This window comes from Apus apus, chromosome 14, assembly GCF_020740795.1.
Source record: "Apus apus isolate bApuApu2 chromosome 14, bApuApu2.pri.cur, whole genome shotgun sequence".
Classification (NCBI taxonomy): domain Eukaryota; kingdom Metazoa; phylum Chordata; class Aves; order Apodiformes; family Apodidae; genus Apus; species Apus apus.
In genome coordinates, this window is record NC_067295.1 from 11,839,197 (window position 1) to 11,867,192 (window position 27,996).

Consider the following 27,996-nt stretch of genomic DNA (forward strand, 5'->3'; position numbering starts at 1 on the left):
AGATCAATTACAAGTCTGCCAGAACATGAACAAGTAGGTGCTTTCATCTTAACACAAAAGCACTGAGCTACTCCTAATTGGAATTTCACCTCTAAAAACATGGCTATTGTTGACTTACCAAAACCAAGCTCCAGCAGGTGCTTTCCTGTCCTTTGGAGGCAACATTTCCATCAGTTGAGTGGACAATGTAGTGCAAACATCCATGACAGCAGCAGCTTCACAATTCAGCCTGAGTCAACTCTGCTACTTCATAGCCCATGAAACGTGTGACACAGAAACAAGGACCTCAAGTAGTCAAATTTGGACCAGTTCCTACTTTGCAGGGCTGCATATCCCTAGAAGGCTACAGAATAGCAATTTTCATAGAAGAATCTCCTACGCTTCCAGAGGAATATGTACCTCATCAGAAAAGAAATTGCATCTGTTCTTAAGTTGTTACCGGTGGTTGAACGTTATTTGAGCAGCAGGAAGTTCTTGGTGTCCTTCCTGCCTGTTGCTTGGCTGGAACTTTTACCCCCACACACAGATAAAACTGTATCAAGGACAGTATATAGCAAATCCTATAAACCCAGGTGGAAAGGGAGCCCAGGAAGTTACCTGGTCCAACCTCTGCTCGAAGCAGGTCCAAGAGCAGGATGGTCTGGGCTGTACCCTGTTAGTCCTGAGTATCTCCAGGACAGAGACCTCAGGGCCTGTGGGCAACCCGAGATTACATGTGTTTACAAGAACCAGATGTATTGTGTACAAACACTTACCAGAAATACTGCAACGTTCAGACGTGCTGTATTTGGCACTGGGAGATGCTCCTTGTAAAGAGAGGTCAGAACAGGCCATGGTCACAAACGGGAGGAAGAAAACCAGACACAGCCATGGCTTGTGGGTGCGTGCTTTAGGAAAGATCAATTCAACCTGAAAACCAACTTTGAAGGAACTCTCAGACCTTCTGTTGAAGCCATCACTGAAGACCCCAGTTGCTGGGATTCAAATATGCTGAACACACTCCCCTGGAAAATTTCCATTTGGGAGATGAATTGCCCAGATTTTGGGAAATGCATCTAGGCCTAAGGAAATCTAAATTTTGGGAGGAGCACATTCAAAGCTCTGTTACAAAGCAGAGACAGATAAACTAGGCCATCTCCTTCAGGGCCTCTCGATGGCTTGCCTGGCAGCTCATCACTTACAAACATATGTGAAGACAACAAGCTAAGCCAGCTGAAGAATTATGCCAGTCCATCAACAGTTTTGAATAAATAATCTAAGACTCCAAATGAATTACAACATTGCACTGTCATCTGGCAGCACACAAGCCTCTGAGAGCACCTTCAGCAGTTTCCTACTCTGGAAACTACAATCACTTAAGTAAAAGACTTTTAAATACATTTTAACAGACAGAAAAGCATCTTCAGCGATCCACGTTAATGACAACAGTACCCCCAAGGAGAGGAAAAAGGCCTGCATAACATAGGACATCACAGATGCTCTTCCACAAGAAGTCATTGAAATGCAGCCATGAAAGAGCACACTTAGCTGAATGAGCTTTTCTAGCAGAAAGGCTTAGAAATTAAAGAAATAATCAAAACTATAGCTCCCTCAGTAAGATGAAGAGTTGGTTTTCAGGCAGGATATCCAATGCAAGTCTCTAGAAGATGGTCCACTTTAGCTGAGAAGGCCACTCACCTCTAAGTGTAATGCACACATTTCTTTTTGCTGGTGCTTTTAGAGGGAATAGAAAAACAGGTTTAAAACAAACATTTACTTTATCTTCAGCAGTGGTTTATGAAATAGACATAAGGCATTCCCAATATACAGATTTTTGTGGTTTTAAAGTGGTCTAAAGATCACTGATTTGCAGAGAGGCAATGCTAGAGTTATTAACTGTATGAGATTAAGTAATTAGCCAGTTAAGCCAGAGCACAAACTTGGTATTTTCTGTTCATCTCACTCTTGGTTTTGCATACTGAATTGTAGGTAAGACTCAAGGAACTCACTTCAAATGAGAAAGCTAGGTTCAAACAGTTATCAATAAACAAAAAATATGTATTAATAAAACAACAAATGCTAACCTCAGAATTTTCACCACACTCTGTGAGTAGAGGTACACACAGCTGCTCCAGCAGGAGCTGGAAGTGACCCTTTAAAACTCCAACAGAAACTTGTAACAAGATAGTTAGTGTATCTAATTTAAATGTAAACATTTTTATCCTCTGCCTTGATGCTTTGTAAAAAGGACACCATACACAAAATACCAGAAGAATTCTCGTGGGTTGAGTTTCAGAGCTGGAGAAGCATTGTGACAAAGATGCAAGTCAGTGTCACACCGTGAGGATACAAACAAGGACTCCATTACTTCCCTTCCTGGATAGCTTGCTGTTCTCTGGCAGCCAGAACCAAATTCACCTTTACACTTAAAACAAAATTGATATAAAAATGGTGGAATATTACGATGTCTCATTAAGAATGGTCTTAGATGCTATCTCAAATTGATCAGTACTGAAATGCAGGAGTTTCTACAAAGCACAGTGTATGATCACTGGGCTCTTGGCAGATTCAAAAAAGGTCATATCCTTGTGCGTTCCCCCACACCATCTCATTTTAGCCAATAAAAACACAGCCCTGTGGACAGCCCCAGCATTCAAAAAACCCAGATAACTGCCATCACATCAGGCACAAGAGCAGCAGCATCATGGCTCCAAACCAGGTCAGACAGGAAGTGCTGGAACCTCATCACTCACTGAGAAACACTTCTCTTCAAGTCTCCTGTGGCACAGAGCCAGGTGATGCTTCCATCCTACACAGAAGTGAATTTGGTTGGTTTGTTCACTACTACCCTTAGGAGCTTGAGACACATTTTACTTTTCCTTTTGAGATGGTCCAAAAGGGGCCCTGTGAGAGAATGACAGCAGAAAGCACCAGTGTTGACTACAGAGCTGCTTCATCAGCTCTCAGAGAAAGTTTACTAGTCTCACACTGCACAGCAGTTACACCCACAGACCAGGAAAGCTTTAGACAGGCAGTTACTGACAAGCACCAGTGCCTTCCTCATTACCTTAAAATAACCAGAGGCTCTGGAAGGAGAGCATCACGGGGCCTTGTGGCTACCCCAGACAACCACAGCAACCCCAGCTTGTGCAGGCACCTCAGTGGAGCAAGGCAGGTGTGCATTCCTTTCTTCTGCCAAAATTACTAGCTTTCGGCTCCCATCTGAAAGACACTGGTGTTTTAGAAGGCATTTTACAACACTTTCAAATCCCCACTGGAGTATTTCACTGGCTACAAGTGAAAAATTTTCACATTAAAAGATGTTAAAAGTTCCCGTGAAATAAATCTTGAAAGTTCCTGTGAAATAAATTCAAAGGCCTGCTGATTCAGCAAGTGGAAAACAGTTTGCAGGTTTAGGGACACCCACATAAAGCAGAATAGCTGCTCATTAAAGCACCTAATTTCACATAAGTCCATAGAGCCTTTCACAAGAAATGGGAAAGCTCTACTAGTGAAGTCAATGCCACTTAACTTTCTAAAGAGGTTTTAAGTGGCATAGTTTGAGATGCTTTTCTTAAATATTAGCATGTTAAACTCTGCAGAACATGTAGAAATGCAACAGTATGCCCCAATTCTTAGTACCTTAATTAGTCCTTAAAAGAAAGGAAAGCCTCGTAAGTGTAGCTAGACTGAACAGCTACTATCAAATTGCATTCTAAATAAAAAATCCTACTCTGCAGAACCAAACAAGGCTGTCAGATCACACTAACTATATCTGGGTTTGGGTTTACTGATGGACTGTATTATTTAGAAACTTAAAGAACTACAAAGCAGCCTGATTAGTTGTTTTGGTGTTGTTTTTTTTATTAGGTTTATTACGACTTAAGAGTTTCTATTACTCCAGCTGGTTAAACCACATTTGAGAGTAACTTTAACTGCAGGACTTCAGTTTCAGCCAAAATCATTTTTGCATTACTTTATTGTAATATAGATTTAAATTTAACATTTAAAACTTACTTCATTAATAAGCAAGCCAAGCTCAGTAGCTTCAGTGCAGGATGTACTTTATGTAACTTGCTGCACATTCATGTTAGATTTGATGTACATGGAGAAGAGACCAGTCAACTATGATTCAGAGAAACCAAAAGCAAGCACCATTTTTACCAAACTAAACAGTTCTCAATTCTTCAGTTTCTTACAGGAAATCAACTCCCTTCTGGCTCCAGGAGCTACAGTTTGGATAATAGCTGAAAGCTACTTCCACAGCATCAATTTTCTACACTGACACAAGAAATAGCCTCCAAAGCAACAGGTACTAGACTTTTTTTTTTTTATTATTTTTTTTTAAGAGACAACCTGTTTTCCTTGTGTTTACCAGGTGAATACATGCATTTTTGATCATTCTGGCAGAGGTTAACAAAGAGCAAACAACAGTTGGGGCTAAAAAGAAAAACAATCAAAAAGTTGCCAAATATTTAAGGTACAAGCAAAAAACATTAATGCAACCAGTTTAATATCTAAGCCTGCTTTCTTTCAAAGAAAAAATGGCACAAATTAAATTTTAGAAAGTTTAGGTTTAGATGGTACTAGGCTGAATTAATGCTTCAAAGCATTAACAGGATTTATTTCACTGCAAGGAAGGGGGGAAGTAATTTGAACAGGCTTTGTATATTTGGGCTAGATCAGCATTGTTACAGTTCAGTCCATATATGCAGAACTGACACCAATATGATGTTACCTTTACCACATGTAATAGTAAAGTATGTTAGAAGTTGCAGAGCATAAGCATCTTAGTTGTACAAGCCAGTTAATCAACAACAGAAGAGCTGAAGAATGGTTCTCACACGTCCTTTCTGTTCAGGACTCCAGATTTTTCTTCTGGAACAGAAAAATCCCTCTGCCAATAGCCTAATAAATGCTAACAGATATATTTAGATACCATCTTCAAAATCTTTGTTGAAAATGCAGTCTCCAAATGAAAACTAGCTGTATGCAGTATTAATATTTTACATAAAATAAAGTCTTATGACTTGTAGTTAATAGCAGTAACTGAAATTAATGTATACTGCGTCTTCAGGTGATGTGCAAGTTCAGCTACGAAACACAGGTGGGGGCTTTGAACAGTTCTTACCATCTTGCTTTGGACAGTTCTTACACTTGTCCCAGAAATTACAAATTCTCTAGTTACAGTGTTGTGCAGCTGTTGATATCTTCAAGAGCTCTTCAGTGTAAAGAAATCTGATGAAAGCACCACAAAGCAAGGAGATCATGCTCTTTGTAAAGAGCCTTGAATTCTGAGAATTTAACACATCATTGCTGTCTTGCCTTGACTACAGAACACCAATGACAGGGACATCAGGGTCAAAAGGAACAAAACTACAGTGAAGTCTGCTTTAGACAGGGAAGAAAATACAAAAAAAAAATCTGACTCTACAAGCACATAAGCAAGAGTCTTGAAGAGCTGTGTATTAACATGGAGCTCAAGGTGCCTTAACTTAGCTAGAACACCACAGTTTTTTTAGTCTTGTGAATCTCGCATAGCTGCATTTCATCCAAGAATCAGCCTACACTTTCAGTTAAAGCATGCATACCACCTCACTAAACACCCCTTCCCAACTTGCAGGTTTGAAGGTCTTTATTTCCTTATTCCTCCTTCTTTCCTAAGCAGAGATTTGGAGGACCTGAAAGCCAGAGCTCTCCAAACACTTGCTGCATCTACGTGTAAAAACAGTTAGGACACTCTTTGAGACTGACATATCCTTCCCCTTTCAGAAAGAGATTTGCAGCAGATCAGTCTTGATCTCTCATTCAGTTTTAGGTTATGCTGAAGTTATGGCAGCCAGAGTTCAATCCTATGAATGTAAGCTCGACACAAAAAGAAAGCCATTTATCCTTTTTAATTCATCCTTACGGCATGTTTATCCAGAGCTTTATAATCAACTTCCAGTTTTAAATTATTTTCTTAGCACTTCACAGAACCTGCATGTCACTCCCTCCTGAAGGAGATGGCACCACACAGAATCTTGTTTAAGTTAGTCCAAGTTTCCATATGTGACCATAAGTCTTACTTGTTAGAACACACCCCTTTTTTCCAACTATCCCCCTCATTCCCTCTCCTCCCACCCCTCCCCAACAATGGGCAATTACTTCACAAGAAATGTAAAATGGGATACGGGTGTACACAAAACCTACCCTTCACTAATACTGAACAGAAAAGCCTATTTTTCAATTACAGGACACCTTTCTCTAAATTTAGGTCAGCACTGGTGCAGTCTGCACTGTGTATGATTACCACGAGGATAATACCAATAATTACATCTATTTTCTCAAACTGATTTAAAATCCTATGAAGTTAATCGGGGAAAAGTTTAATATTGCTACTTCAGAGCACTAAAACACACAAAGTGAATCCAATTAAAGATCCTTGTATTGATTCAATATTAAGTATTAATTGCATGACCATCATAGCACCTCTTTACATTATCACACAATCACCAGAATTATCAACTGCTTTTAAAACTAAAAAGGGTACAGTCCAATATTTATAACTTGCACACTGTTACTATATAGAAACTAGGTGCATGGTACAGTGCTGCAAAAATGGAAGCCTGCAGTTTTGACAAAGATGCCAAGTCATGTTGTAGACAATTTCAGTCAAACTGGCAATACTGTTTAAGCAAATACTCAACACAGCAGGAAATAAAGGACAAAAAAAAAAGCATTCTATAACCAAATAAACATCTGAAATTTCCTTTCCCTTTAATACAAGTAAGGTCACTTTTAGCCTTGGAACGGATACATGTTTGCCTATGATGATCTGGCTAGCTACTACACAATATCTGATGTCCTCTGCTAAGAATATAGTTTTAGAAAGCCGCAGTTACAAGAGGCATCTAATGTAATATCTAAAATTTCCTTTATGGCAATTACTGAATTCATTTGTCTTAAACAGTGAATATGGAAAGATGGCCTCATGTTTCCTTTTCAATAGTACTCTGAGGATCAAGTGGCTTTCAAGCAGCATGGTGAGTTTGAAATTTTTGCATTTTAGATCATTCTGTTGCGTTTATGAGTTGGTGAGTCTGTAATGACATCGCCACACTGGGCTGAGGTACGCTTTCTAGTTCCACCATTGTCCAAGTGGAGTGCCATTTCTTCTGATATGAAAGTGTTCAAATCAACATCATGGAGTCCATTTCTCCTTCGACTAGCATTGGAGCCACTGCTCACGTGAGTGGGCGAGCCTGGGGTACTTGAACGAACACTTATACTAGCCATTGCACCACTAAGACCTAGGGGAAAAAAAGAAAAAGCATTTAGGTCAAACAGCACAGAAAGCGACTTTCCCATGTGTGGCACAATGGATCACACTCGTCTGACTTTCAGTGATAAATCAAAGGCACTTCATTCATTCTATTCTTTGTACCACACTTTTTTGAAGTCCAGACCACACCTTCCCAGCATTTAGTCCATTTAAGAATCTAGCAATTACTAGAACTGCTTTTTATGACATTAAAGTGAGCTTAGACACCAGGTTGTACCAGCACACCAAGGCAAATGTTAGCTCCACAAGCATGACATGCTATTCAAAATGTGTGTACATACTCAAGAGTAGACTTTTAATTCGAAGGCTTCACGCTGAACCAGTAATTACACAGAATTAAAATCTTCCTACAAAGGGTTTTCCAGGTTGACCTGACTTGGTCTTGTCTCAAACACCACCACCCTGCTCCCTTTCACTCCCTCTGCCACTGTAGCTCTAAAGAAGACTGCAGTTTGACAACACACCTCAGACAGGCCTATACAACAACTGGTGTTTAAATAAAAGCTTTATTTTATGGCTGCCACTAACAGGCAACAGTTTTATCAGAATTCAGAAAAGCACTTACAAATAAAAAATAAGCCAAGCAAGGCCACATGACAATCACCCAACATTTCCTATTGACAGATGTGATCCAAAACACTGTCATAAGTACCCTAAAATCACTTTGGTTTGTGTTCAGGTTATTAATACAATGTGTAATGAAAGCAGAAAGTTTATTTCTTGTAGAAACAAGGCTATAAGCAAGAAAACAATGAATCCCATACTCATTTAAACTTTGTCTTCAGTACTATTACAACTTTGCAGAAGCAGGACATTCCAAAACACACATCTAGCAATGGCTAAGACATGAAAGCCTAATAATTCTTCTCAAATTGAGTCCAGGCTGTATTTGTAGATGAACAAGAGCTCAGATTAAAGACAAATATATTTGCTATTGTAACTGCTTCATATCTTAGTATTTATTAGGAAAGTACAGAAACATCTTTTGGTACTACAAATAAACTACCAAAACAAGAGCCATACAGGAAGATGAAGAACAAGATCTACATATGCATATTTTTGTAGCAATGAGAAGCAAATGTTAAGTTGTCCAGGAAGATTTGTCTCAGTAGCCTTCAAAATCTTGAGCTCTGAGGTTTTCTCCAGTCTCAAATACCCTAATAGCTTCTTCCAGCCATCACACATCTTGTGTGTACAAAGCCACTGAATACACATCCTCATATACAGTCAAGTAGGCAGCCAGAAGTCCCACACTGACAAGTAAACAGCTTAACAAACCCCTATCTATTAGCTCGTGATAGGCCAAACAGGCAACTTCTGAGGCTCTATGAAGAGATGACTGCTACAATTACTGGTTCAGTTGCCAGAAACCTCAGCTGGAAAAAAGACTGAAAGCCATCTACAGCAATGGCAAGTTGATATGCAAGTCATTCTGTGTTCACTCTGTTGTATGTTACTGTTGAATGAACACAAAGCTTAGATGGTGTAGCAGCACAGGATATACTTTTATATGGACTGGGCATTATGCAACAACCAGTAGAAAGGACCACTAATCACTGGTGTTTTCTTAGAGCTTTTGCTTACAGCTCTAACTGGTATTCCAACACAACTCAGTAGCATGGTTTGAAAACTGGTAGGGAACCTCTAGGTTTTATTAATATTAAAATTATCTTTCATTTACAATGGCAGAAAGTATTTAAACAGCAGAAGCTGTTTTAGTAAAACAATAATTCAGAAACAAGTTTTCTACCAGGATTAAGGTTGAGCTTAAATTCAAAGCCATTATGAGAAGAGGTTCCTATACATCTACCAAAGAAATTAAGGCAGCTAATTGATGACAGATGTACAAGTAAAAGCCAATTCAAATACCATAACTTACATAAACCACCCACATGCAAGATATGGGCAGCTAACAAATAATGTCACAATTCAAAGGCAATAGCAAGTTTAATTTCAACTGGTATGACATTAGAAAAATATTAGTTCATCCTATACATTTAAATTGGAAAAAAATTCACAGTGCACAGGTGACATTGTTTCAAATCCAAACTGATTGCAGAGATTATCCCCCACATCACTATTCCAAGCAAAATTGCTCTGAACCCAAGTTCAGTGTTGTTACTTCCACTGAGAATCAGTTTACACCACTTATTTACTGTTACATTATACAACTCAAACAAATGACCAAAATACTAATTCAATTTTATCATTACATCTTTTCACTATGCCTAGTGCCCAAGTAAGGAGAGGAAAATTATCATAAGTAAGCCCCAAAACAGACTGGTGATGTGAGAACACGTATTTTGGCATCACTCAAGAGCTATGTTTGTAAGTACAGCCTTTTCAAGTAACAAGCATTTTTTAAAATAGTAGATATTAGTCAGAATTCAAAAATGCATCTGTAATATTCTGCAGCATATTCTGAAACAGACTGCAAAGGTTTGCAAGCAATGCCTCAAGCAGGCACTAGATTTCCAGTATTTAGGTAACAGTGAACCACTGTACATTTAAATACACAAAACACCTTCAGGAGATAATCAAGAAGTTAAAATCTTCAATTAAACGTGGTGCCAAAGGCAGGAAAGTAGTTTTTAACTACTTTCTACAAAGACAGGTGTACAAGGATATTGCACCATGACCTGGATTTCTAGTTGCAAGTTTAATGTTGCATTTCATACAGGTATTTAATACTGAACTAGTGAGTAACAGTCACTACCCAGTACACTAACACACTGTGATAATTTGGTATCAGTTACTTGCAGGTAACTGTATTACACAGCACTTCACATCAATCCAAGAGAGAACTACCAAACAAAACATTCAGATCAGTTCAGGATTAAACAATCTAACATAGAAGAGTCAAATACAATTCTAGACAGGTACTGAAATACCACGTTGCCATTTCATGAAAGCAACAACTTTAAAGACAGTCATCTATGCCACAGAAAACATCTATTTTTTTTGTTGACAGAGAAAGCATCTTTCAGGACCCAAAACTGAACTGTGATCTGCTTTTTTCTTGGAAAGTTGTTGTCATTCAAAGAGGAAGTCTCAGAAAACCCATGTATTGTGAATTATTCTGAGTTTTCTGTGGACTCAGAGACCTCTTCTCAAAGTATTTAATCAGTTAAAGCAGAAAACAAGCAGTAACAGATACTAAGAAATCGTAAGGCTCTGTGACTTAAGAACCCCACTTCACAGCCTCAAATTTCTGCACTGTGATAACATCACCTAATACCAGGCACATCAGTTTTGGCTATACAACAGAACAGAGATTCAAACAGCTATTAAAGCATCTTTACTTCTTTCACAATCTCTCCTCAAGTCTCCCATTGCATTCTACAAGAGAAATTTCCTTTTTGAGAGGCCTTTGAGAACCATCACATGACTCTCCCTTTTTCAACTTGAAAGGATTGAAGTGGAGGGCATATCTCAAATATTTTGCAGTACTTACTCCTCCTTTACCTTTCAGCCAAGTCATCAACAGTATGGTGTTTCAAAGACAGTAATTTCACAAAAAACTTATCTGAATTTATAGTCTAAAGTATTATAGCCCTACTAGAAAGAGCTGCTCTATAGAAGTGACCAATACTAGCTAATACTAATAATACACCAATACTCTCCAAAACTATCAAGTTAGTAGAATGCTTGGCTAAAAGTATATGCTTTATATTAAATACTACAGGCAAACAGAACTGTCAACTCAAAATTAAGGAGTTTATCAACACTGGCCTAACAAACTGAAAGTGCCACTATCTGCACTGTAACTATGCCCATAATGAATGAGATTCAGGTCACTATCACAGCACATTATATACTGGATAACTACTGTTATAGTATTAACTATTCTTTTCCAGAAGTTTTAATCAGGAAATATCAAAAAGAATAGGCTAGAGCAGGAATTAGTTAATAATCCCAGATAAGTACAAAATGGCATGCAGATAGATCCCTGCCACTCCTCTATGTCATATTCACCCTTTCACAGCACTGCTCAAAGCTAGCTGTAGCAGTACATACCAATGCTCAACTCTACCACAGCTATATATACACACAACCTTTAACTCTTTCAAACTAACCTGAACTTTGCTCTCCCACCCCCTCTTCTACCACCTGTTTCTTCTCCACTCTGCTATAAATGTTGATGTTTCATATTGCAGTTTAATATTTTCAGAAGATAATAAGAAAGCCTAATGGAAATTCAGGCTCTTTAAAAGGGCCAAGTCACACACTTCCACATGCGAGAGCAAGGGTTGCCCCTCCTAAAGAGGATCACATTACTGATACACTTCAACACTAAAGTTAAGAAGCAAAAGAACTAGCAGTCCCTCACTTGGTTGTTGCCCATTCAAACTGCCATGAGTTAGGAATGCTCAAGTCTGATGCATGTCAGCATTACCTTCCCAAGCATGCTTCTTCCCCCTCCTCAAATCACAGCATTTTCACCCATCACGCTGGAGAATCATTTGTAATGTATGGAGCACATACCACATTAAAAGACCAAGGCATCATTTTAAATATGGACTGTGCATTGTCACCAGCCCTGCAAGACTTAACATGCTAGCTACAGCCAGGCAGAAAATGACCTGACATGTCTGACAGCTTCTGGAAATCTTATGACTACTAGCTCAGTTTGATGTAATTCTGTCACTTGAAACTCTTCTCATACAGAATCAGGTATGGCAATAGGCATCCAGAGAACAGGTGAAGATACATCCACAGCTATGCTAACTGCAATGACCTTTTAGGGTCTGCTGGAAGTTAAAAATACAACTCTATATTTGAGATGCCGAACAATAAAGATATTTCTTTTACTATCACATCCCAACAAGTTAAGCATCAGATGCATAGTTCTTGAACTTCAGAAGAAAAAACACTTGAACTTCAGGTTAAAAAGCATGTATTACCTCAAGCTAACTACTCAGCTTTTCTTGAAGATTTTAATTTCTTTTCAGGAATTTACAGTTCAAGCTTCCAGCCACGTTTTATTTCCAAGGTTACCCATCAGCACACTAATAATGGAAAGTTTGTATTAAGGGCAAATATTTTTTATTTACCAGAGTTTAACTCTCTCAAGAGGTTACTTAGTTGCAAAAAAAGTCGTTCTCAAGTGCCCTGAGGCTACACTAAAGACTTCATAAAGAGGTGCACAGCATACATTCCAAAGAGGTAAGGTAGACCACATACACCTTAAACATTCCTGTGTCAGTACAGATTTTCTGTCATGACCATTTTGATTTTACCTACTGTACCAAGGCTTGAAAGCAGAACAGTAGAGAATAACAAGTTTCCTTATAGCACAAAGACTACTGATAACTTATCACAAGATTAAATTTTGGATTCAAAATCCCTAAGCTTGCATCAATAGAACTGTTTACTACCTTGCAATGCTACAACGTATAACAAGGTTTGAGATAGAAAAGATTAAAAATCCAATTTAAAGTGTTTATCTTCAGATGCAAAATAGTTTTAAGATTGTACTGATACCTAAAGATACTCCAATTATTTTAGTATAGGGCACACACTTTTGATGTTCAAGGAAATATTTAATTATTAGCTACTTTGCTACCACAGCTTCTGTCAAAGTTCTCAGGTGTGATGATGAAGCATTTAGATCAAAATACAAGCATCTCTCCCATCAAAAAGCAAGAGCAAGTTATAGAATCAAAAGCAAGATCAACTCTTTAGACCAGTATTAGTGACCATTTCTGAAAAGTCAAGCATTGGAACAGGCTGCCAAGGGAAGTGGTGGAGTCACCATCGCCAGAGGTGTTAAAAAAAATGTGTAGATCTGGCACTTCAGGATATGGTTTAGTTGGCATGGTGCTGTTGGGTTGATGGCTGGACTTTATGATCTCAGATGTCTTTTACAACCTTAATGACTATGAATAAACCAGCTTAATTTGATCAGAGGTTTATTTGTGTCTCATAACAGATTCGTACCTATCCCTGCTTCACTAAGAGACCTTGCTTAGACCAGCAAGTTTGAGCATCACCCATCAAATTTAGTTCAGCCCATCCACGTTACCAACAGAGAAACTGTTTCCACAGGAAGCCTACCAGCACAGAAAGCCTCACTGCTTTACATTCCTGTCAAAAATTTCACTTAATGCTTTAGTCCTGAACACTTGCCGAGACTGCTACTCACTACGATCAGGTTTTTTCATGTTTCCTCACAATACCTAGAACCAGTAAATGACTTTTAAACAGTCTGCCAAAAAATAAAGCCAAAGAAAACCCTACAGAGATTAATGTATACACACCCCTGAAGATTCTACACAGGTTTCAAAAATCAAAACATAGTTCTGAGAAGCCCTATGATAAACAGGAAAATAGCTTGGGAGACAGTTTAATCACAACTTCCTTAATGTTAAAGAAAAAGGGGAAGAGAAGTTGGAGGAACACAGACATTGTAGGCAATAACCTAAGAACAGTTATGAGGCCAAATACAAGCCTAGTCACTGAAAGATTAGCACAAAAGCATTTGTGTCAAAGACCAGATTGAAACTGATATCAGGAGAACTTAATCCAGAAGGTGACTGACATGTAATCTTGTCAACCAGCTGATGAGCACACTTCTAGCCCCTGCAGTGCTAGTAAGGAGCAGAGAACTTCCTACTGTGCTTATGAACCTGTAGTAGATTATGAAACATCAAAAAACTTCTGATTTCCTGGTTCAGCTTCCCATGCTGTAGCAAAGTGACTTCCATAAACCACCTCTATATAAAGCAGGAGATTAAAAGAGTCATATTAACAATAATAATGCTTCTCAGCTTAAGAGCTCACAGAGCTAAAGAGCAAGACTTTATCTAGGAAGTCAACTGCACATCAGATTCAACTAGTTTTGGAAAGCAAGATTTTTTTAAGAGGGTGTTGATGACATCACATTAGGTGAGAGCCAACTTCTGCAGCTCCCCTCATGAAATTAGCTTTACCTCCTGAATAAGCAATACTAGTGCATAGAATTCCCCAGCCAGCTTCCAATATAAGGAAAACTGCCAAAAACTTCATGACTGGATGAAAGCATGCTTGATTTAAATGGCAACAGAGCAGCAAACAATACCAGAATTAGGCTGACAACTAAACAGTAACGATGTCTGGCTTATGTATCTTGAAAAACCACCACAGCATAGCAGAAGCAAAGACTATTTTCAGGAATCCACTTATCTAACTCATTAATTCCACCCCTCACTGAGAATACTGAGAAAGTAAAAATTTCATTCAAGTTTCACTGGTTGTCCTTCTACATAGCTTGTTTTTTTTACTTTTACAATATATCTGAAATACTTGCACCTGTAAAGGAGAAGAGATACACCACCAACACTGCTGGTGATGGTAAGGAAGAAAATTCAGTATGACACTGGAAGACATTTAAGACTGAATATGAACTAGAAACACACTCCGAACAGGACTCAATCATTGCAAGGATTTGCAAGTGAAGCAGCCTGTCCAGGGTACTGCAGGTAGAATACTCCACACTACCCAGTACATAACAAGTGTACTAGAGTGAGGCTAGGTACCCCACAGACAGAAGCTTCAGACATCAAGTTCCATCCCTAACCCTGAAAATTATTTGTTAGTTCTTTGCTATTAGTCAAATCTTAATAATTAACTACTTGCTAACATAGTATCCTTTTCCAAGAATCCTGTTTACTTTAGCATTGGTATGAATGCCAAGTCTCTTCATGCTTCAGAAACACTACCAAAAGCTAAGTATCAACTGTTGAACCAACAGCTGCAGAATATTACAGAACAAAACCTGATTTTTATACAATACCTTTTCCTCATTCGAGGTATTTGACTATGCAACATATAGTAGCTACATGCCTTACACATGCCAAAACTCCCTTAGTGAATTAAGGAGATACCTTCAGCTGGAACATTAAGTACCTGACGTATTACGACACCAACAATGGTCAAGAGCCAGACATGCTTTAAGAACCCCCACCCAATTTTAACCATGTAGTATTTAAAAAATTACTGTTACCATGCAGAGCTATGGCTTCACGGAAGGGTTGCAAATCAGTCTCTACAGATGAGCTAGTTTCTGTTGAAGTAGCTCGGTTAGGGGATACTACAGTCAGTCTTGGGGGAGCTCTAGAATTTCTTGGAGGAGGAACTTTTCCACATAGGAAGCTGATCAAGTCTTCTCTACGAATAGTTCTTCTGCGTTTTTTAACCCAAGCTAACACATCCTTATTGCGACGCTGATAGCCAATCTGAATTCCTACATCAAAGCTTCGCTGATGGGCATCCACACTTTCTGCAAGAAGACAGAAAAACGTCTTAGTAAGTGATACAGAGAGAGCAATGTATAGTATAGCACATCATTGATACATTTCTTTCCCATGGTTGACAGAGAGCTGTTTCTACAGGTTACTGTAATGCAGCACCAAGTTGGCTGTAACAAACCAGCTAGCATTGAAGAGGAGTCCTATTAAAACCTAAGTGAGTATTAGCTAAAAAGTTCTACCTCCTTTACAAGTAAAAAGGTCAATAGCAAGTCAAGGAGCACCTAAACAGCAGTGACTGTGCTTCAGGTCAACACTAGAGCACTGTTTATGAAAACACTGTATTCACATTAAAAACACACTTTGTGCTTGTTAGTCTGAGGAAGGTACTTAAATCAAACTATGCACTTAGAGAAACACTCAAGTGCATCAGCACAGTCAAGAAACCCCACAAAAACAAAGGGAATAACTGCTTTTATTGATTCTGATAGGTAAGGATTTTTGAGAAAACTCAGGTTTCTTTACAGTTACTCTAGTTTCATCTGAATTGACCTGCAGAGGCAATTTGCAGGAGGCCACAGTTTTGAAACTTGTTAGAACACAAGTGTCCCTGATGCCTTTTAACCAAGCAACTTATAATTTACAAAGGCAGCTTGAAAAAAAAATCTCCTTCCCTATTTAAGATCCAATTGCAAATTTTATAACAAAAGCTTTATATTATTTACAGTTAATCCTACTACAAAATGCAGTTTCATTCTCCACTGATGTAATTGGTCACCCGTGCACATCAGTTATATCTGTGCCTGTCAGAAGCACTTAAATGCCTTGCTTTTAAACTTCCCTAAGTACATTTCTGGCTACTAGTTTGAGTAAATTTCAGACAGCAGGAACAGGCAGAACCAATCATATTCTCTACACTATTATGCTCATCTTATAGATTTGTTATCAGAGCTTTGCCAACAGCTATTTCAGTTTTACGAAAATTACTGTTAACTCTTGCTCCACTAAAAAACATCAACATATCCACTCCTATTTCATCTACCTCATAGATTTTTTTTAATCTAGCAGACCTGATTAAAACAGCTTTTCATATTCTTGTTTCACTAAGTCAAACCTAAGAGCCATTTGCCCAGAACGATATGAAGAGATTTACTTTATATCAGCTGTCCAAGATACCAGTTTACAGTTAAACAGTGATAGTCACACACAAAAAAATAATCACTATTAAATGCTATTTCTAGACATATATTCAAATACACCACAGCATGGTCCACAAGAGAGCACTAAAATCTACACTATCAAAAAGCAGCACTTCGAACCTAACATAACCTAACAAAAAAGAAAACATCTCAAACTGATAAATCTTGGGGCTTTTAGAATAGAAGCTATATATTTATACATAGAGTACACTTTAACACATTGGTTACTTTTAAGCACTGCAAGAGTATTTTGCTCATGCTGCTTTGTAATCAAAAAGGCTAGATGATTTACACATGCTAATTCCCATGAAAGCAATGGCAACGTGACACATTATTCCTCCAGCCATTTTATACTTCACAGCAGCTTAGCCTCCAACGCACTCACAGTAAAAGCCACCCAACACTTTGGAGCCAATTTGGAAACTGACAATACACTTCTAAACCCTTCCTGAAACACCATGAGAAAGTCCTTCTGAGAGGTGAGGAGACCAGCTTTATGTCAATAACCTGCTTTCCAAAGGACTGACTAGGAAATAGTTACGAGGTCAAGCACAGACTGCTGATGTAGCCTGGACAAACTGCAAGTCTCATTACCATGGAAAAGACGGGGGTTTTTTACAGTAAAAGCTACAACTACTTTGTAAACAAGGTTAAGCTGGCAAAACAGAAGCAGTCAAGTTGCCTACATCCTGAAATTAGTACATCAAAACTAACATTACCAAACATTCAGCTTGTAGTAAAAAAGGTAAACTGTAGGCTCAAATCTTACTCTAATATATATGTCTGAGACCTTTTACAGTGCCCTGAAGTTCTAAATCAGACATAACAAGCTATGCCTTCATTTCCCTAGTATCATCTGGAAGATAATCAAATGTCTTTACATGCAGTCTCTATCAGCAGTATCAATCAGAATCCATGATCTAAAACGTTCAGAGTATGGTGTAAAACTAAGTTTCTCATCTATTTTCAGAAAAAAAATGCTGTCAATCAAGACATCACAGCATTCTCCTTATGAACTATTTCTCATGTAGCTCTTGTTAAAAGAATTCTGATGCCTCAAAATTCAAAACATTTATCAGATCAGAAGCCAGCTGACAGGGCAAGAGGCAGCTTGTGGTGCTCAATTTACCACACCAAGTACTGCTCCAGTGTTTTGACAGAGTTCTCCAGAACACAAACATTACTGAGTATGTCAGAAACAACGGAAGATTTTTTTTTTTTTTTAAAGAGCCATGGTCATCACTAGGGAAGGCAAATTCACATTAAGAAACTCCAACTTGCCTGCTACACACAACTGCTTAGCTGCTTCTACCTGTATTCTCAACAAATTTCTACCCACTTGGAAGTTAATTTAAAACTGAAAGATAGTAGCTATGATTAACTGAGGTACTCGAGCACTTTTAAAGATCTGTTCCAAGTGCTGCTTTTTGGAGTATTACATTAGACCTGACTGAAGACAGCTTCTTACTTAAACTCCAGTTTCCCTGATCACCACCTACATGCTCTTCTGTTAATCACATTATTGTAGAAGAACAGGGCTCACTTTGCCTATGGCACCAGTAATCAAATTATTTCACCAAAAATAAACAGCCTAAGTCTTGGTAGCAAACATGCTGTGAGGGAGAGCAATGTCATTTGTCAAAAAAGACTAATTATTCCAGACCACTTATTAACACTGCTGCTACTCTAGCACCATGCTGAAGTGACTGGTGTCCTAGACCTTGTGACAGTGACCCACTCCCTCAGGCCAACACCTACCCTATTAGGGGATGTGCTTCCCCTTTATATGACCTGTGACACATGCAACATCCACATCCACTTTCTGCAAAAGATGAGTCTCTGGAAGTGAGGGTTCTGCATCTACATTTCCTCCTTGCTCTGGCCACATCTGTCAGGAACCTGATCAGCCATCACAAGCACATTACCAAGTACAACTGCTTAAAGCAAACTGAAAATGGAAAAACTGGAGACAAATAAAACCATGCAGGTAGAACTATGGATAATGCTGTACAGACCAAGAAAAAAAAAAACACACTCCAGAAATAAAAAAATCCCTGAAGTCAGAAAAATAGCAATTTGGAAACTTTTTTTCCTTCATAGGAATGGAAGACATTAACAATGGAAATCACACTGTGCCAATTTAAGTCTCCACTGATACAGAAATCATTTTTAAACAAAGAGACCACCGAATGATTCTTCTACAGACAAGATTTTCTGTGACAACCCAAGGAAGAGTTCAGACACAGATCCTGACAGAAACACACAGTAAAACACAAAAAAAAAAAAACCCACAGCCACATGCAGAGTGCACTCTTACAGAAGTTTTTTCTAACACTGCTTTCTTACAGACACCCTGGACACAGTCACAGTGACATTTTGTACTTAAACTGAGAGGCATACTTGAGAACCCTGTCATGGGAAGATAGAAACTTCTGCCATATAACATCTGTGCAGAAATTTACAAACTCAACCTATGCTTCACTAATGCATATGTATTAGACTGATATCCCAGCATTTAATATACCATGAAATATACAAAACGCAGGAAATTTAAGTACTGTTTAATAAGCTATTGCCCTCTTCCCTTGAATCCATGAGAGCAAGACACACATTAAAAACATCTTTTTCAAGGGTCGTGAAGTAAAACAGCTTTTAAGTTATTAGTCACTGACATGAGGCAACAGAAAAGATTCAGCTATCGTCAGCTAAACTGGCCCAGGGAAAACCTGCAAGATTCAGGAAGCAGTCTCGGGTTAGATTTTATCAGGGTGAATAAGAGACATTAACAGGCCCTGCTTATGAGTAAGCGGGGACAGGAGGCAGAGCGGGGCCCTGGGCGGCGGGGAGGGCTGCAGGGGGAGCCGGGGCAGCCCCCTTACCTTTGTAGAGGTTGGTGACTGCAGTGGCGGCGTTCTGGAAGGGGACCCAGAGGGACAGCCCCGGCTGCTGGCACACGCGGTCTGCAGGGAGGGAAGGACACACGCTGTTTATTTTGGAGTCACCGACTCCGAACGGCCATGTTAGATTTCGCCATTTTGTTCCACCTTCCGAAGGCAAACTCGGGATCAGGGCCGAGAAGGGCGGGCGGGCCGCGGCCCGGACAGGGCAACGGGCGCGGCGCCCCCGGCCCGGCGGGGAAGGGCCCTGCCCGGCCTCCGCCCGCAGCCCCCGCCGCACAATGGGGCCGGCCCCTCACTTCGCCATTTTGTCGGAGCCTCTTCCCTGGGCTGGGCGTCAGGAGCCGTCGCCGCCGGCAGGGCCGGGCTTCCCGGTCTGCCCCCACCCTTCCCGCCCCCGGAGCCCGTCGCTCTCCGGGAATCCAAAGGCCTCGCCCCCGCCGAGCAGGACCCTCCCGGCGCGGCCCCCGCCGAGGCCGCTCCCCGGCACAGCGCCCTGCCTCTGGGAGGCCGCAGGGCCCCGCCGGCCGCCTTCCCGGGCCGAGCCCTCCGCCAGCTGCCCTGCGGCGCCGGGCTGGGGCTGAGGGGGGCGAAGCGGCGGCCGGGCCGGACCGACGCAAGGGCCAGACCGGCGCCCCGGCCGGCCCAGGCCGCGAAGGGCGATGTCCGGGCAGCGGCCGCGGTTCCCCCTCACGCCATTTTGTTTTCCCGTCTGCCTCTATGGACGGGCGCGGAGCCCCCGGGCCGGAAGCCCGCTCCTCCCCCTGCCCAAGCCGCCCTCGCCGCCACATCCCCTTTGTGACACCGCAGCCCCGCTCCCACCCCAGCCCCTGCGGTTCCGCGGCCGCCCCGAGCCTCAGCGCCCCGCACCGCGCAGCCACAGCCCCGGGCCCGAGGCCCGTCGCGCCCGGGCCCCGCCACCCGCCAGGCCCCACCGCACTGCCCCCCGCGGCCCGGGCCCCACCAGCCCCCGCCAGCGCTCACCCTTGTAGAGCTGCGCCACGGCGGTCGCCGAGTTCTGGAAGAGGTGCCAGAGCTTCTGCTGCTTGTGCTCGGGCTGCGCCGCCGCCTCGTCCTGCAGCTCCGGGGCCAGCGCTTCCTCCTGCTCGGCCTCCGCCAGGCACTGCCGCTCCCACTTGCTGAACCAGTGCTCGGGCCCGTGCTCCTGGATCTCCGCCTCACCCTCCTCCTTCTTGTCCTCCATCCTCCAGCCGGCTCCGCGCTCTTCCCCGCCGCCGCCGCGCAGGCCCGGCCCCGCCGGACAGCCGCGCTCGCCTCCCCTCCGCAGCTGGGCCGGCTCTACCTCACCCCCATGCTCGCGGGCCGGCCCGCCCGCCCGCCGGCTCCAAACACACTGAAGCCGGCGCCGCCCCGAGCGCAGTAAAAGCCCGGCCGAGACGCCTGGGAACGTGCGGCCGCCCGGCCCCGCGCGCGCCCCCGCCCCGCAATTGGCTGGCGCGGCCCCGGCGCTCCCGGCTCGGCCGGCCCCTCCGGCTCTCACTGGGCCGCCCGCACGTCCATCAAGCGGGACGCGCCGGGAGGCCGGGCCGCGGCTCAGCCGCCCCGAGCCCCGTGCGCGGACGTTGCGGGGCTGGGGCGCAGGCGCAGCGGCCTCCCCGCCGCGGCCCCTCCCCCTGGCGTGATGCGCCGGGCCCCGAGGCGGTTCCGCCGCGCCCCGCACCCCGCGGGCTGGGCGGGAGCTGCGGGGTCCGGACCCCGGCGGGGCAGGGCCGGGCGGTTCTGCTGCCTTGACGCTGGGGCCTTCTCCCTGCCGGGTGAAGCGCTGCCCCGCCTCGGGCTCGCCCCCCGCCGCTGCCAGCGGGGCCGCAGCCCGTGAGGTGACGGCCGGCGGCCCCCCGAGGGCAGGGCCTGCACGGGAGTGTTTCCCAGCGCCCGGGCCGGGCCAAGGCCGGGCCAGGCCGGGGGAAGATGGCGGCCCCGGCGCCTCGGGGGCCGAGGTGTGGCTGGCGTCTTGTGCCCGGGATTCAAACCCTTGCCATCCCCTTGCTGCCCTCTTTAGCATTTATTCGTGTGCATTTACACCGTGCCATGCAAAATTTCCAGCAAACGGGAAGGCAGAAATCGCAGCTTCTTGGCAGGTGCTCGAAGCGCTGGTTTACCTCACAATCGCCTGAGAACGCTGCTGTGGAAAGCATCTTCCTCACGGCTCCGGCTGCACTGCTGACTTTGGATCCAAGCAAAAGTCTGCCTGAGCCAGTGTGTGAGCCAAGCCACGAACTGGCATGGAAACACTGGCCAGAAAGCAAGGACCCTGAGATTCCCTCCCCATCCTCTACACAACACTCTCATCTCTTGGTTTGGTTGCTCTAGGGCAAAGGCTGGATGTATCTTCACCTGGTTTTGCACCCACTGTCCAGAGTCTGCTGCGTGTGCACACTGGGTTTCAGCTCAGCTCTTCATTTACTAGCCTCGTATTTCACATCAACTAGTGGTCTGTTGTACCCACCCCACTCAAACCCACTGGATGTTAGATACACAAGCTATAGGGACTGTTTCTTCCTCTGACAGACTATTTTATTCACTCTGCACTTGTTCCTGTTTTGAATTTGGATTTTCATGCAGCTTCCCAAAAGGTACAGGAATTCAAGGCTACATCACAGGTAGTGGGGAAAGAGATGGCTGAGGGGGGGTTCTCTCTAAGGACAACTGAAAACTACAGCTGCAGGCTGCTGTATTTCCTAGACCACTGAGACTAACTACTAGGGACCTCTTGCTGACAGGTTGGGCTGTGGTAGTCCATGTGAGCAGAACGGAGGAGAGTATCTGTACCTCTGCACACGTGTTCTTAAACTGAAGTTGTGTCACTGAGTGTTTAACATATGCTTCATAACACTAATGCACATCCACAGAGGCATGGATGTTCTCTTCCTTTCTAGGTAAAACTCTGTCTAGTCCTTGTTAAGAATTATAAACTTCACCAGGTTTAGGAGTATTCCTAAGTATAGCTATTGGGTTTTTATAAAGGTACAAAGGTAGTGTAGAAAAGAAAGGAGTACATTAAAAACATTTAAATGTCAGTACATGAAAATCAGTTCTGTAAAACATACATTGATCAGTAGGCCAGGAAGTACATGTTGTAGTGGAACATGGATTTTTCTCCTGTGCAACTGTTTTAAGGAAAACAAAGAACAGAAGAAGAAAGTGTCTCCTCTGTTGAACAGGATTTCTTGTAAACTACCTACAACTTGGAAATATCCATCCCTCATACTCTCAAATTGTTTAAATACTGAAAGGCATCAAATGGGAGTGTGTGAAGGGATTGTGTTCAAGTACTTCTCCCATAATAGGGTACTTAAATCCACGTCCCTCATCAAAAGGTGAGCAGAAGTGCTCCTGTCAACTTGCATGGGCTTTGCAGATGCTCTCTGTAAGATCTGGGATCAGAAGCTACCTCTTGGAGCTTGAGGTCGGAGGGGACATGGCTATCCTGGACCCTGTGTGCCACACATCTGGTTTTCTGAATATTTCAAAAGCGTTGCATAACGTTGGCAACTGTGAAATAAACAGTTGGTTACTGCAGGACAATGTAGTGGTAGTCATGATTTATCAAGCATAGAGGCCTGAAATTTGGCTGTGACTGGTGCCCATTCAGTATAAAGCAAGCAGGGAGCTGTAATGGACCACAAGTGATCCCGGGTGAAAGCCTAGCACCCACATTTCCTGGTTTCATGTAGAGAAGCCCAGCCACACTTAGGCCTCAACAGCTGAGATTTTAAGAAGGCTGTTTTCCTTTCTACATGCATTACACCAAGTGGGGTGGGCAATGTTGGAGTTGTTGTATCAATGGTTTTTGCAGTATTCTGAAGTGGCCATTGGCAATTTCTGGGGTGATAGTGTGGAAAAGCTTAGCTGAGAACTGGGATAGTGAACATTAAAATTAGAAAACTTAAGTCATTCTTTGATAGAAACATTGAAGAACATTAACTTGGTGTACAGACATCTTTATGCCACCTGAAGATAAAAAGGGGGTTAGGGACCAGCTCTGAGGCTGGAAGAATAATGATACAAAGGAGTCCTGCAGGTAGAAAAGCAGCATTAAATGGAGAATAAAGACTTTTCCTGAAGGTGCAAAAGCACCATGGGCAAAAATCCTTTAACACACCCAAACACTTTTCCCCCCCAATGCCTCCTGAGAAGCTTAATGCTTCTACTGATTCACTACAGAATTCCCTCCCTTTAAGTAAAGAACAAATTTCATGCTAATCCATTTTGACCTGCCACCAGTGGCCTGGAACAAACACAGCTGTGCTGGTTTTGGTTCCTGGTAAGGGATTTGTTGGCTGGACTGAAATGCAAAAAGACTGAGAGATCAATGGTGAACGTGGCATCTGAGTAATCTTGGTGTTTTGCCTCTTAATTCCCTCATGGGAACCCTTCAGTGATGAGAGCAGTGTGGCATCCAAGCTGAAATCTCAGGGGAGATAATTACTCAAGCATGATGAGGGTATGCTAATTGTAGAAGGCTCTGAAGACTTGTTTTATTCCCTTATGCAGAATCTTACTGGGAGTTGAATTTAATGATAAATAAAGGAAGATATTTATTAAACAGGAAATTGGGGAAAGAGAAGGGTTCATTGATAATATTAATTATAATTGTTTGAAGTGAACACTAACATTTTAAAGTATCTCAATGTACAGATGGCTGATTGTCACTGGAAATGCTTTCACAGTGCTGCAGCCAGGTGTGTGGATACTTGTAGGAGAGAACTTAGCATGAGAGCTTAAGATACTGGAGGAGCTGAAGGGAGCAGGTATTCATTTCAACAAAGGGGAAAAAAAAAAAAAACAGGTCCAAATGACAATATTTTTGTTTCTCTTCACCATTTTGTCCTTTGGGATCAGAGTCTAGGTATGCTGTCTTCCAAAAAAACAGGTCAGCAGGGAAGGAGAGTAGTCAGCTGGAAGTTGTAATGTTTCTCAGTAGAAATTGTCAGCCCAAGTAAATCTGCAATAGTGTGCCTGAGCAAGGCAGCAGCAGCTCTCAGTGAGAAGTCTGGGTTACAGAGAACAGCAGTGCCCTGACTGTTGCTTATCACATAAGTGAGACAGTTTAACCTGTTAGTGATGCAATCAATTGGGCTTTTGTGTATTTGGCTTGTTACTGCTCTTCCCCACTGGAAAACCTGAAGATAGAGCACCCTTAGTGGAAACACTTGCTCAGTCTGAAACAGAAACTGATTGACAGAGATCAAGAGCATCAATGTATGAGGGTTTGTTATGGTCTCAAGAGCCTCATATTCTCCTCTTCAGAGTCATGGGAAATAGAAAAGAAAGGCAATCAGAGAAAAGCATTTCTTTTCCAATATGTGCTTCTAGGTAATGACATGTTCTGAAAACCAAAACTAGATAAGCACTGCAAAAAGCCTATCTGAGTGGTGTTTTGAATTCTAAAATGTTGATAACCTTCAATAAAAAAATTAATATTGCAGCAGTGTCTGCATCCTTCCTGCAATTTCCTGGGAGTACTTTAGGAGCAGCACTTCTTAGACCGTGATCAAAATGCTATCACATAAAAGCAACTTGAAACTATATGATTAAAGCTTGGTCAGTTTATTTTTTGCCTAAAATAGAGATCCAGAGACTTTTCAACCCTTGTCAGGATGAGAAGGAAAGCAGTTTGACTCTGTGGGAACAGGATGCTTAAAACCTCATGTCAGGGCTTTGTTATCAAAATAATTAAACAATCCAGCCAAGGAGCAAGACTCTCCTTTTGTGTAAAGACTACACAACTACACTGAGATACAGATGATTAACATGTGAATTCAAACTCTACTACAAAGAGTAGCAGACATAGTTTTCAGTTTTACTGGGTAGTACCTTGCCTCATATTGGGTTCCACTGAAATAAATGGTATGTCTTGCATAACAGGATAAAGCACATGGTGATTATGCAGTTGTCCTCCTGCTCAGTACTTGAGAGCAGCCTAATCTTTCTTCATGTCTTAAGAACTGCTCTGAAAGGAGAACTCTGCGTGTCTATAATACTTCTCCAAACAGTTCCTTTTTTTAATTCCAGACTCAAATCTCTAGTGCATCATCCAAAATAAAAACAGTTTCAACATAGCACATTAAGATTCACAAACAAGGTCCTGTTGCTGTGGGCTGCATATGAATGAAAGAGAGGACCTTTGCTGTGAAGGACTAGCAACTAAAACACAAAGGAAGAAAAAAGTGTGCCTCATATTTTCTTGATACATGATGAATGAGGAGATGGTTTATTCCTTGTAATAACACAACCTTATTAGCCTGTGCATAAGCTAGTAGCTCTGTTGTCAGTAGTGAGACAGACAGATCTCAAAGCTGAATTCACTTTGAGAGCTTGTGCTATGGTTGGTATAACTGTTGGCCCAATATGGAAATTTTTACCCAAAATCCAATCCGAAAGCCACATCCAAGGCTGCAGAAGAAACAATACCAAATAATCTCCAACTGCAGGTCAAAGTCTAACTGGAGAGCATCTTAATCACTTACTGCAGATACATGACTGGCCTATAAACCAGCTTCCTATGCAATCTGGTGGTGTGAAGCTGGGATATCTGGCACTGTGCAAGGGGCTGCAGCTGGCAGGTGCTTCACCACCTGCTGGCATTAGTAGTTGAAGGAGCAGCAGGATGCCCAAGGTCTACAGTAGGTTACCTGCATGCTCCCAAAGGCAGTTAGGAATCCCTTCAGCCTTTAGCTCCCCCTTCTATTCAAGCGTCACAGACTATGAAAGAAAAGCAGCTTCCTGTATGACTCTTTGAAGAGTGTTTTGGAATCCCAGATTGTGGGAGCATTTCTTAAGCTAGCCCTGTGCTCAGAGATGGGGTTTTTTTTGTTTGTTTCTAGACAGAAAGTCCCATTCCAATAGCTTTATTTTGGAGTTGTCAGCTTATCTCCATACTGCTGGTAGTGTCACATAACCCAGCACTTCTGAAATCAAGAAATAGAGTCATTAAGTTTATTACATAGCCTGGTTGGGTATTAACACTTATTTTATACTGCTGGAGTTAGCTGTGAAGAGCAGGCATCCCGTCATCTTTTTATACCTGATGTTTTTGCAAATGAGAATAAATGTTCTCCTTTTATCTAGCAGCACACACCAGTCCTACAGCTGAGCTTGCCTCAGCCTCACTGGCAACACTCACTACTGGACTAGATGGACATGAACAGGAGTGTAGGAGGGTCTGGTTCAGTTTTGCCTACAGGGCTCTGTAGGAAACATTTTTAGCAGGATTAAATAGCTGGATAAGCCGTGAAACTCCCTGATCAAACCTTTGAGGCTCAGCAGAGCCCCCACTGAAGGTCCTGAATATTTTGCTTGCTCAAGGACAACTTAATTTCAACTTTTTCTTTAAAAGAGCAAGTGGGCATATTGTGCACTGCTGTGCATAGGGGCAAGCAGTAATAAGAACAGAAGATAGACATCAGATCTCAGATTCCAGCTTCAATAGCAATATCCTTCGAGTTCTTGACCAAATTGTTTCTTTCAAAAAGTACAGCTCTCCCCACAGTCTTCTAATAATTGAGTAGGAAAAAAAGAAATCAAACTACCTACTCCTGTGTTGTAAGGACTGACTGTTCGAGTTTTTAAAGCATTTCAAGTGCTTAATACAATATTTGCACTTCTGCAGCTCAGCTATTGGAGGATTCAATAGCTGTTTGAATACCAGTAATCTCCTGGGACACTGGCCAGGGAAGACTTAATGTAGTTTGTGTGGGAGTAGAATGCACAGCACTCCCCAGAATTAGTCCTCTAGCTTCTCTGCTTAATTCTTCACCTATATAAATGGGATAATACACTTCTATTCCATAAGAAGTATGGAATTAATACCTGCCCTTCAGGGATCCCCATAGTGTCTGCTCTTTAAAATCTTCTTAACAATTTGTCCTGAGCAAACGGGATGTGTAGTAAACTGGGGACAGTAATAGTGCCACTCGATCTCAGGGGCTAACATGTGTGGTTTCTCTTCTGGAATGCCTGCTATTCTAGTTCAAGGAAAATAAAGGTGCTGTCCTATTGACTCCATAAACACTTGCTGAAATACCTTCTTTCACCAAAAATATTGCGTAAGAACAGATTTTTGTCATCAAGCATTAACAAAATATTTAACCTGAAACCTGATGAAAACACAGAAGAATACAAGGTTTAACAGAGAGGTTCTGGACCAGCAGATGTAACGTGATGTTGTCACCTCTGGCTGCCTGGCTGGCATGTGCCTGAAGCCACAGCCACGGCAGCAGGGGTGGCCAGGCTGGCTGAGCCCCAACATCAGCTCCCACGGTGCAGCCCAGGGAGTTGCTCTAAACTCTCTCTCACCAGGGCTCAGGCTGGGAACTGAGCCCCTTTCTCCCTGGAGGGGGCTGGTA

At 42.3% G+C, this 27,996-nt stretch overlaps 1 protein-coding gene across 1 annotated transcript; it reads right to left on the reverse strand.

The window, feature by feature from the left end:
* Positions 1-3,818: 3,818 nt before the first annotated feature.
* On the reverse strand, positions 3,819-21,002 carry HAPSTR1 (HUWE1 associated protein modifying stress responses). The gene is made up of 4 exons (XM_051632103.1): positions 20,612-21,002; positions 19,610-19,690; positions 15,288-15,563; positions 3,819-7,271 (listed from the first exon to the last, which is right to left on the reverse strand). The coding sequence occupies exons 1-4, from the start codon at positions 20,829-20,831 to the stop codon at positions 7,027-7,029; spliced, it is 822 nt and encodes a 273-aa protein (XP_051488063.1). The 5' UTR covers positions 20,832-21,002; the 3' UTR covers positions 3,819-7,026.
* Positions 21,003-27,996: the final 6,994 nt, after the last annotated feature.